The 11,941-nt window shown below is 34.0% G+C and overlaps 1 protein-coding gene across 1 annotated transcript; it reads right to left on the bottom strand.

The window, feature by feature from the left end:
- Nucleotides 1-6,891: 6,891 nt before the first annotated feature.
- Nucleotides 6,892-8,397, bottom strand: LOC139862018 (E3 ubiquitin-protein ligase UPL6-like). The gene is made up of 4 exons (XM_071850562.1): nt 8,316-8,397; nt 7,322-8,195; nt 7,139-7,235; nt 6,892-7,035 (listed from the first exon to the last, which is right to left on the bottom strand). The coding sequence occupies exons 2-4, from the start codon at nt 7,411-7,413 to the stop codon at nt 6,895-6,897; spliced, it is 330 nt and encodes a 109-aa protein (XP_071706663.1). The 5' UTR covers nt 7,414-8,195; nt 8,316-8,397; the 3' UTR covers nt 6,892-6,894.
- Between the last annotated feature and the right edge of the window lie 3,544 nt (nt 8,398-11,941).

Raw genomic sequence — 11,941 nt, forward strand, 5'->3', positions numbered from 1 at the left:
CTTACATTCTATCAAGTCTTCAAACATATTAGAACGTATCACCTTGATAGTTCTATTTTTTTTTCTTCGGATTATTCGAGTAATTTAACGAATCAAGATCGTGCCATTACAATTTCATTCTAAAACCAATAGCAAGGTTCATTCCAAATTTCCTACCTACGAATTTCGGACCATTGTTCGCTTGGCTCGAGGACGGGAAGAAGAAATGAAGGGACAAAACTTCAGAATAGAAATAGGAACATAAACCACAGCAAATAAGAGAGAGCATTAACTGTGGATGACAATGATTTTAAGGGACGGGAGTAGGAACATCGAAATATAAGGGAAGGTATAAAACCTAACAACAACCCCGAAACTACAAACCGTGCATATCAATACGTATTGCAACGTAAAGGCACGGGAGAATTAAAAACATTATAATTCCAAGGAAAGGATAAAAGAGAATAGATTCTTCTGGTGATAGATGAAAAAGAAGAATGAAAGATATGAAAGTTAGAAATATAACAAGGGTTAGAATGGGATGGAGCATATTAGCGAATGTCTTAAAGTAGGAACTAAAGAGAAAGAATAGAAGATGTGGGAAGAAAGAAAGGGAAGGAGGTAAATTTATAGTGAAATATTCGACAAAGAAATCAAAACAGATTGCCGCGTTAAATCAAAGAAGATCCTGATCGCCGCAAAACTAAATCTTATTACATAAGATTTTCTTTAAAACCCTTAAATCCCGGAAATCGATCATAATCACGTCATCGGTTACAACAATTCTATATTTACTCATTTCACTCTTTTGTGATAGCTTCGCTCGTGCGTCTCACATAACCAAATCGTTTTATCTAAATCTTTCAATAATGATAAAATTTCATTATTACCTCATATTCGTCATGAAAACATTCCTATTGTTGTTTATGACAACCTCTACCAAATTTCGAGGACGAAATTTCTTTAACGGATGGGTACTGTAACGACCCGGAAATTTCCGACCAAATTTAAACTCTAATCTCTATATGGTTCCGACACGATAAGCAAAAACCCTAAAGTTGACCCGCACTTTTTCGATCATTCTATACTTATAAGATTAATATTTACATAAATTAAACCTTACCAACATGATAAGCAATCCAAATTGTTGAGATTTATGTTTCCGAAAAGAGTTTTACACAACGTTTGACCGTCTAGTTTGACCGATGATATCACGAACTATACAGTATATGATAATTATACGTTTGTGTATATATATATGTATATATACATATTTAACATGATTAATGAATGTTTTAATATCTCATTTTGTATTAATAACAATAAGTTATAAGTATATTTTTAAACTACTAACTTAAGTTTTCAAAACGATAACTATACGTAACGTTATTTGACATAAATACTTAAGACTTATAATGTTTATACATATATCGTATAAGTAATGTATTTAATCACTTTTAAAGACTTAAATACATAAAATCATATAAGTGTATTCACAAAAGATAGCTATATTTGAATCCTCATTCCATTTTTCACAAAATTTCTATACGTATATCTAGAGTATTTGTACTCGTATCATACCTAGCTTCTATACGTATTTACTATTGGTATATACACATCAAATCACCACCTAACCAGCCCTTGTTCATGCCTTATGTATAAGGTAATTACTTTTGAATGATTGTAAGACTAATTACAAAAATACAAACTAAAAATTTGTCCATGTCTACTACATAAACATTTTTTTTAGGAGTATATATGTATCCTCATTTTGTTTCATTTTTACTTCCATTCTCTAGCTAAAAACACCCACACTCTCAAGAACATTAAACTCCATAAACATTCAGCAAAGTTCCATGAAGATCTAGCTTCAAAAACCTTACTTAAACACCATAAGAAAACCATACAAAAACACTTCAAGAAATCCTTCCAAGAACACAAACTTACTTCCAATCTTTCATCCACTTCCATCACCCTTTTGATTCTAGCTTCTTACTCCTCTTTTACAGCAACCTTGTCCAAGGAACTTGAGGTAGTATCTATGTTCATAACCTTATTCGATTCATATATATATAGCTATCTTATTTTGTGGTATAAAAGTTTAACAACAAGAACATAGTTTGAATGTTTTCAAACTTGTTTGCAAACTAAATAGATCCTTCTAACTTAACTTTTAAAATACTTCAAGACCTGTAATATAACTTAAATATATGCTAATTTAACAAGGTATAATTTGGTTTTTTCAAAGAATATCTTAAAAACTGTTTTTACGACGTCGGAGTGCCACCGGGGACTGTTTTGGGTTGGATAATTAAAAACTATCTTAAACTTTGAGTTGGAGGTTTATGTTCTGGAAAAATGATTTTTACTATGAATATGATAACACATAAAAATTTCATGATTTAATTCAAAGTATAAGTATTTTTAGAAAAATAATCATTTAAGGTTGTTTAAATAAAGGAAAATGTTTAACTTCATAAGTTTCACTAAAGTTTCACCTATGCCATGTGATTTTGAATACAAACCAAGGTATTTTCAGTTCATAGTCTTAAAGAGGGACTCGATCCAAGGAGATGGAAAGTTGAATCAATGAAAACGGATTTGTAACGAAGAAACTATGACCGAAACAAAATTGGTTATCCAAGACTTGTTTAACTTCGGGATTAATTGGGAAAAATTAAATAAAATCACATCTTTCTAAAATAACATGATATTTTATATATATGTACTCATAATTCAATTTTATATGGTTCAGGATCACCCGTAAACAATACGAGAAGATTAATCATAAGATCCCATGATTGTACGCAACACGTCATTTGACAACACCGGTACTTTATGTACACAACACGTCATTTGACAACACCGGTACCGTGGGTCAAGATTAATCTCGACCAATACATATACGATGAGGGTTTTATTTATTTCATTGGGGGTTTATTAAACATCTAAATATGAACCATTAAAATTGAATTACTAACAACGAACTGCTAACTACGGACTAAGGAATTATTCAAAGTATTAAAAGTATAACAAGTATATATATGTGACGTTTGTTTAAAAAAGAAAAGGTATTGATATATTATATATGGATAGGTTCGTGATATCAACCGGAGACCAAGTCAAATTATATATATATCTTCAAGACGAAAGTGAGTATATAGTCCCACTTTTAAACTCTAAGTATTTCGGGATGAGAATACATGTATTTTATGTTTTACGTTATGGACACAAGTAACTGAAAAATATATTCTACGTTGAGTTGTACCACTGGCATACTTTCCTGTAGCTTGGTAACTATTATTTACAGCGGTATTGTAAACGCGAATCCTGTTGATAGATCTATCGGGCCTGACAACCCCAACCGGACTGGACGACCAGTATTCAACGGTTGCACAGTACTTCGTTTCGTGACTACACTTGGTACAGTGTAGTAAGATTTCATATTAAAGGGAATATGCGACGTGATTAATTGTTAAGTATGGTTACCAAGTGCTCAACCACTTAGAATATTTTTATTAAAATGTTTATATATGAAATCTTGTGGTCCATCGTTATATCGCTGCTAGCATCAAACCTATATATCTCACCAACTTTATGTTGACGTTTTAAAGCATGTTATTCTCAGGTATGAATTAAGACTTCCGCTGTGCGTTAGCTCATATTAAGGATACTAGTTGGGACCATTTAAGCCATGATACAAGAACGTTGCATTCGAGTCATTGAAGATCATTAAAGACATTTATTAAGTAAATGACAGTTTAGGTCATTTGGATATCGAGAAATGTTTGACGAGTTTATTAATTTTTTTATGTAAAGATAGATTGCCTTTTAAGAATAAATGCAACGTTTGTAAAATGTATCATATAGAGGTCAAGTACCTCGCGATGTTATCAACTGTTGTAATTCGTTTGTAATCAATATGGACATCGTCCGGATGATTAGTTTCGGATCCTTTCAGTTGGTATCAGAGCGTTGGTCTTAGCGAACCAGGCCTTGCATTAGTGTGTCTAACTGGTAGTTGTTAGGATACATTAGTGAGTCTGGACTTTGACCATATCTACCTGCTAAAAAGTTTTGCTTATCATTTCTAGTCAGAAACCATCTGCTTATCATCCTTAGGGAGTTGCCTGCTTATCATTCTTTAGTCTAGACACGTCTTACTGCATCTAGTGCATCGATAGTGTATAGACAAAATTCATATCCTAGCGTATCTATTACTATAAACATTGCCCGACGAATTTCAAAGATTCTCCATAATTCACGGGATTTCGGTATTATATATACATATGAAAATTATGTATTGAAGAGTACCAAACCCAACTCCTATAATCTATTCCAAACAAAAAAAAATTCATTTCTCCAACTATACAAGATGAATTCTTCATCCAGTTCGAATTCCTCCGACTTCGATAGCTACGCCGACATAGATTTCCATTCGAGCTCCGAGAACAGCGTCACCGGAATGGATCAACCAATTTCCCATCATCTATTCTGGATGAACTGGGGATGGGTTCGTAATATACTAAATTTCTGGAGGCAAGAAGAAGGTGATCCATTTCATCCACCAAATTGCCCTCTTAACGATGAACCTGAAGCACTTACCGGCGAACCCATTCGAAACACCATTTTCTCGCTCATTTCTAGAGTATCTCGTCATGATTACATACTATCCCATATTTCAAATCTTGTTCATTCGCTCGTTCCAACCGTCAATCATCCCGGTATAATAGAAGAAGTCAACGAACTCCGTGCTCGGGTAGTGGTTTTGGAGAATATAGTGCGAAGGTTACAAACACCAACAGCAGCACCAGCAGCATAATCCGTACTACCATCGTCAACGCCGACAGTACCTTTATCACCCCAATCACAATCTCAACATCACAATCTGTATCTCGAATATCAACATCACACGACTCAATATCTGTACTTCGAGTATGATCTTCGTTCTATATATCGTTCTACATCGATTATCTTCGCTTTACGTATCGTATGACGATTATGTAATTTCTAAAGTCTTAGAGATTATGTAATCTAGAATTAACGATAAATCAAATGAGTTTAATATCTTATTGACTCATTAAATCTATGATTATCTCTGAAGAAAATATATATGCAAGTATATTTTCATAAAGATAGTAATTAAAAATTCCTTCGTACAAACTATTAATGATGAAAATATTTTAACGGGTGGGTAGTACCCGAGGAATATTTAGAATTCACATTAATAAGTTATATTGTACATTCTTGAATCTGATTCAACGGTTATCTATTATCTTACTTACAACCACCGATATTCGTATCCGCTCACCCCAGAATAACCATTTTCAATCAAATTTCATATTCGGATTTTGACCTACCAGAATCCAACAAGTGGCATAAAGAAGAAAACATTGGACAATTAAAATGAATTAAAATGTTGATTGTAACATATGAAACTAAACAATTCTTCAAGTTTGCCACTTGATTTTATCTTAAACCTCATTCGTAACTTGACAATTACAATTCGCATTCAAATCCTTTCATGATTTCTGAAAACACCCTGAACTATGAAGTAGCTCTTGAAATGCTGATGAAGCAGCAAAAACTGTAAACGACTTTAACAATCAAAAGATTGATGATAAAGAATGGTATGGTGGTAAAGCTGAGAAAAAGAGAAGGTTTGGAACTGGAAAACGGATTGAGCAAAGTATGAAGGAGGCCGTGAACAAATCATGAAAACAGAACCTGCCTTCAAAGGATCCAAATGATCCAGTGCCTGCTGAAACCGTTAGTAAGAACACTGCTCCTTATTCTAAACTTTTCAAGATGATATTCTTCACCATCATTTTATCTTAGATATTATAAGATATCTTCATTCGTTATACATATTTTTCATATTTCTGGAGATATTTTTACAACTATTCCTATCTGCGATCATTTAACTCTCCATAACATCTGCGCTACAATATAAAAGAAACTGTGTTAGTTTCTAAATTCTGAAATCTCTAAGTTTAAAAATATGAATGTTTTGAAGTAGTGTTGGGAACTGATACATGAATTAGTATAATATAATGAAACTTGATCAACTTCATTATATTACAGTAAGTCATGTTAAGTTTCTAATGGAATGTGATGATTCACAGTACCGTCATCATGTGCCATGTTACACGGCTCTTACATTCTATCAAGTCTTCAAACATATTAGAACGTATCACCTTGATAGTTCTATTTTTTTTTTCTTCGGATTATTCGAGTAATTTAACGAATCAAGATCGTGCCATTACAATTTCATTCTAAAACCAATAGCAAGGTTCATTCCAAATTTCCTACCTACGAATTTCGGACCATTGTTCGCTTGGCTCGAGGACGGGAAGAAGAAATGAAGGGACAAAACTTCAGAATAGAAATAGGAACATAAACCACAGCAAATAAGAGAGAGCATTAACTGTGGATGACAATGATTTTAAGGGACGGGAGTAGGAACATCGAAATATAAGGGAAGGTATAAAACCTAACAACAACCCCGAAACTACAAACCGTGCATATCAATACGTATTGCAACGTAAAGGCACGGGAGAATTAAAAACATTATAATTCCAAGGAAAGGATAAAAGAGAATAGATTCTTCTGGTGATAGATGAAAAAGAAGAATGAAAGATATGAAAGTTAGAAATATAACAAGGGTTAGAATGGGATGGAGCATATTAGCGAATGTCTTAAAGTAGGAACTAAAGAGAAAGAATAGAAGATGTGGGAAGAAAGAAAGGGAAGGAGGTAAATTTATAGTGAAATATTCGACAAAGAAATCAAAACAGATTGCCGCGTTAAATCAAAGAAGATCCTGATCGCCGCAAAACTAAATCTTATTACATAAGCTAATTTGATACCTCTAAGATTTCCCACAAGGGTCAAAGTACAATATTTGATGCATTTTCATACCTGCGAAAGAAGTTCAGAAGCCACAACACTAACCCTATCCTGAACAAATTCTACACGATGCTTCTTGAAGGAAAGAGAATTTGTAGTAAATTTCATTGGGCCCACAGGGTTCAACCAAAGGATCTGCCACAAAGCCTAGACAAACAAGCACACATCCAAAATTAGTTGTAGAATAGAAATTAGAAAGTTAGAAAAAACCACTTCAATTTGTTGTATAAACAGGTACTCAGTGTAGTACCTGTTTCAAGATAACAATCAATAATCTGATGTCATTTAGTGACAATGGCTTTTGCTGCTCATAGAACTCTTCATTGTCTAAAATCATAAGCACGTGCCTGATATACAAATATTTGCTTTTCAGCTTAAACTTCGAGAATACCCTAAACAATTGTAGTAAATCCCTAAAAAAGAAGATACACACTTGTATACAGGGCAAAAAAAACAGCTAAAGGCAACAGCCAACCAAATGCATCCCCGGGCAGGTAAGTTGATACCAGAGACAAGGAAGACCATTTTTTGTCCACATGTGATCTTTTTATGAAACTCCAGAGTACAGATACTAACTCCGTTCTGTAAGCTAGAACTGCCATAACACTCTCAAGGGGCATAATGGTAAAAGTCACGTGAAGAAAAGAACAAAATGCACCAACAGCTGCTGCTTCATTGTCCTTATTTTTATCTTTGCTTGAATCAGTAACAAGCAAAGAGCCTCCAAGCAGAGCATCCGTCTACTTGGCAAGTATAAACTGTTAAACTTTAGACAAATTCTTACACATGATAGTGCTGGTATAGAAACTCGGTTATAGTACTAAAAGAACAATATCAATTCTTAAAATAAAGAAATTTAAGACAATGTAAGCAAATGAATAAACATTCAAATTCTTTTGTCCCATTTGACCCATTCCTTATTATAATAGAATTTTGTAAGTTTTACACATTACCAACACCTTAGAACCCAAATCGAACCCTTTCCATAACGCATTGAAATAGCACCATCAGTACAGAATATCAAAATCGCATACCAGTTCCTTACTAGAGGCACCACTGCTGGTGCTTCATCATCACCCATTATTGAATCTGCAATACTTATATTTCATAAAACCAGAAGCATATTTACAGAAATCTAATGCATTGAACATGTGGCAGATATAGTGAACTTCACAAAAGCAGAATGTAAAATAGATAATTCAACTATACTTGAAGAACATACTTGCTTGTGTACTTCCCCTATAAGATGATTGGATAGGAGGAAGTACCTCCAGCAATAATGTTGCAACGCTAGCAAAATCTATGGCCTGAATAAATATAGATAAACAGACGAATGTTACATTGCAGAATAAAAACTACCATAGCATCTTTACAAACAAAGAGAGAAATATAAACTGCATTATGAAAGTAAATATAGCTAGACTTACCATGTCATATGGACATGCATCCCGAGCCAAAGCATCTTTAATAACTTCAAGTGTATTAGCAAGAAGGCATGCATAACTAGGGAATTCAGTTGATATATCAACAGGTAAAACTGTTTCATAACTTTGAGTGCATGCTGCCATCCTATGGAGATAATGCTGACATGATCCATGGGAAACATAGACCTTGACATTGTAACAGTAAATGTTATTAGATTTTGATAGTAGTAAACCATATCATAGTGTAACTGGGGATCCTAGCTCAGTATAATGATGCAGTTCATATTGCGTGCTGCAAGTGTCTGATGAAAAAGTTATTTAACTAGTGTGTTTATGTGATTAGTGGTAAAGAAATAGAAAATTATAGTTAAATATTAACCAGATGTAATGAACTTGGATTAATAAAACCTAAAAGTAATGAGTTTTGTGGCCATTAATATAAATGACCATCCAAAACTGACAAATTGACACGTAAATAATCAGGCTCGGAATTTGGTTCCAAAATCAGAATCTGAGTATTGCAACTTCAAATAGCACCAATCAGATAATTGGTTCCAAAAAAATGTAACACTGATATCAGCCTTTGCCTCGGGGCAGGATACTGAAATGAAGTTAGAATGTATTAACTTTCAGGGCAAAATTACCTCCTTTAAAGAAGGTAAAATCTTCCACACAAAAGGAATAGTTAAAATTTTTGAGGCAAAACTGATGTAGGATTGAGTCGTGAATTAAGAGTGGTCCATGAGAATTTGGGTCGTGAGCAGTTGTGCCGAAAACTAGATTTGCAGAACTATTTTGAAGCTCACTTTTGGGCCTTTAGCTTGATGAGCAAGAAAGAATATGGCTGAATACTTAGCTGTGATTTTTAAAGGATTAGATAATCTTATCCTAAATTAGTTCCTATTTCCTAGCTTTCTTTTTTGGTATTTATATTCCGTATTTGTTTGGGGAAAAACTCGGTTTTAGTTTTTTTTTTTTAATATTTATCGTGAATAAAGAACAAGCTGCGGCTGTTTTTTTTATTTTTATATTTCTTTGGTATTGTTCAACTGCTTATTACCAATAATTGTTTGGCCACGAATTGAGACATTATTTTCATTATAAATACACTATTAAACACACACCATTTCCACACTCACAACACTAATATGATGAAGATGCAAATGCAATCGAACAACATTGCTTTGACCTTAATGTTCTTCACACTTGTGTTTGTTTCTTCACAAGGTTTGGATTATAACATCCTTGTTCCAGAGGGGCCAGGTTCTTTCTGTAACGGAAACACCCCTTGTTGCTACCCGCTTATTAATGGAACGCCAACAAAGTCAGCAGCCAAATTCACAATACACGAACTGTGGCCTGCTTACTGTAATGGTACAACTCTACAATATTGTAGTTCAAGCACCCCTTATAGTAAGCAGGCCACAGTCCGTGTATTGTGAATTTGGTTGCTGGCTTTGTTCGCATACGATTAACAAGCGGGTAGCAACTAGGGGTGTTTCCGTTACCGAAAGAACCTGGCCACTCTGGAACAAGGATGTTATAAACAAAACCTTGTGAGGAAACAAACACAAGTGTGAAGAACATTAAGGTCAAAGCAATGTTGTTCGATTGCATTTGCATCTTCATCATATTAGTGTTGTGGGTGTGGAAATGGTGTGTTTAATAGTGTATTTATAATGAAAATAATGTCCCAATTCGTGGTCAAACAATTATTGGTAACAAACAGTTGAACAATACCAAAAAAACAGTGGCAGCTTGTTCTTTATTCACGATAAATATTAGAAAAAAAACTAAAACTGAGTTTTTCTCCAAACAAATACAGAATATAAATACCAAAAAGAAAACTAGGAAATAGGAACTAATTTAGAATAAGATTATCTAATCCTTTAAAAATCACTCAAGTATTCAGCCATATTCTTTCTTGCTCATCAAGCTAAAGGCCCAAAAGTGAGCTTCAAAAAAGTCATGCGGATCTAGTTTTCGGCCCAACTGCTCACGATCCAATTTCTCATGGCCCACTTTTAATTCACGACTCAATCCTACATCAAAAACTCCATTGAAGGTCAATATCTGGACACACAAAGTCCTTGACCGATATGAGCAATAACTAAGATAAGAATGTCCATCAGAAGAACTTTTCCACAACCGCCTTTACATAATGCAGTCTCCTACAAAAAAAGGCACCAACATTTAAGGATAGCTAGTCCAACAACAGGTTACCACATCACCACCAACCGAACGCCACTGCTGGCAGGAATATTGATCGGAAATGGGGAAAGGTTTATCATAGAATGAAGAAGGGTTTGAAGCGAAAGACAACCCGTGAAGATTCTCCCATGGCTGAAAAAGAGGTTCTTAATTCTCTTTAATGTTGATGTATGAATGTTTTTTCGTGATTGTACTCATCTCGAGTCTTAATGTTGTTTTATATTTGTTCATTTGATGCTTTTTCTTGAATGTGATTTGTCTTAAATGTAGTTCTTTTCTTGAATGCCCATTTTTTAGTTTTGATTCTTCTTGAATGATTGAATTTAATCTCGATTCTTGAGTATTTTTTATTATTTTTAGAATCACGATTTATCTTCCGCTTTAAACCCTTCTTCACCCTATGATAAATCTTTCCCCATTTCCGATCAATATTCCAGAAAGCAGTGGCGTTAGGTTGGTGGTGTTGTGGTAAGACATGAAATTATTAAAGTGACAATGTCAAACCCTTTTGCATAGAAACAGGTTAATTTAGGTTTACAATAACATCTAAAAGTCAAACAGATAACTTTGACAGCTTGAATAAACATGTAACATGCCATAGGATTTGGATGTCTAAGTGTGACTCGTCGTATTTAAAAGCTGACTCAACCTCTTAAATCACATTGTTAAAAGAAATAATATCAACATTTTAATGATCCAGTTAAAGGAAGTGATAATCTATGGAGTTCAAAACACCCAACATGGCCTATTTAGACTCGTTGCTAAAATTACATGTTCTATTCTAACCCACCATTTTGCCACCTCTGGTAGCATTAAATAATCATTACATTATTATTTGGAAGTATACCTTTCATGTTATAATAATTTCCCTGAAGATCTTGAATATTTTTTTGCCGCAAAAGGTAGCTGATTAAGTTACAAGACCATGGAAGCTTATGATGAATCAAACTGCTTTCAACATTCGGATACCTGGTTGTTGATCCCAGTCCGAGGATGGCAAAAACAATTGATCTTTGAACAGATCTCTGTAAAGAGCGTAATATTACTCCACGGAGAATGATAGCTTATAAATACTAGTCCATTTAATCCTTAAAACAATGCATACTCGCAAAATTTTCATGATAAATACCCAATGTGATACATGATACATTGCATAAACTAGTTAAGAAACGAACCTATTAAGATGTATAGCTTGAATACGGGCATAAGCAAGTTTCCTCACTCTGTAGTTCACCAAAGCATGCGTAGATGAATAACATGAGTCACCAAAAAGGTTCAAAGTACGCTCTACCACACGATCAGTATTAGGGTCTTTAGTAAGTTCTGAAAGCATATCGCATGCCTTCATGAGAGTGGACGAATCTGAAGCATTCAGTGGACTAAAAAAGTATAGCAATTTCTGAAGAAAATCTGAATCG

This window comes from Rutidosis leptorrhynchoides, chromosome 1 (assembly GCF_046630445.1).
Source record: "Rutidosis leptorrhynchoides isolate AG116_Rl617_1_P2 chromosome 1, CSIRO_AGI_Rlap_v1, whole genome shotgun sequence".
Classification (NCBI taxonomy): domain Eukaryota; kingdom Viridiplantae; phylum Streptophyta; class Magnoliopsida; order Asterales; family Asteraceae; genus Rutidosis; species Rutidosis leptorrhynchoides.

Excerpts from the sequence above, each read along its gene's own strand:
- LOC139862018 (XM_071850562.1), bottom strand. The coding sequence starts at position 7,413 with ATGGTCTTCCTTGTCTCTGGTATCAACTTACCTGCCCGGGGATGCATT. Across the intron at positions 7,236-7,321 it reads TTTTTTTGCCCTGTATACAA|GCACGTGCTTATGATTTTAG; the intron begins GTGTGTATCTTC and ends TTTGTATATCAG. Across the intron at positions 7,036-7,138 it reads TGATTGTTATCTTGAAACAG|GCTTTGTGGCAGATCCTTTG; the intron begins GTACTACACTGA and ends TTGTTTGTCTAG.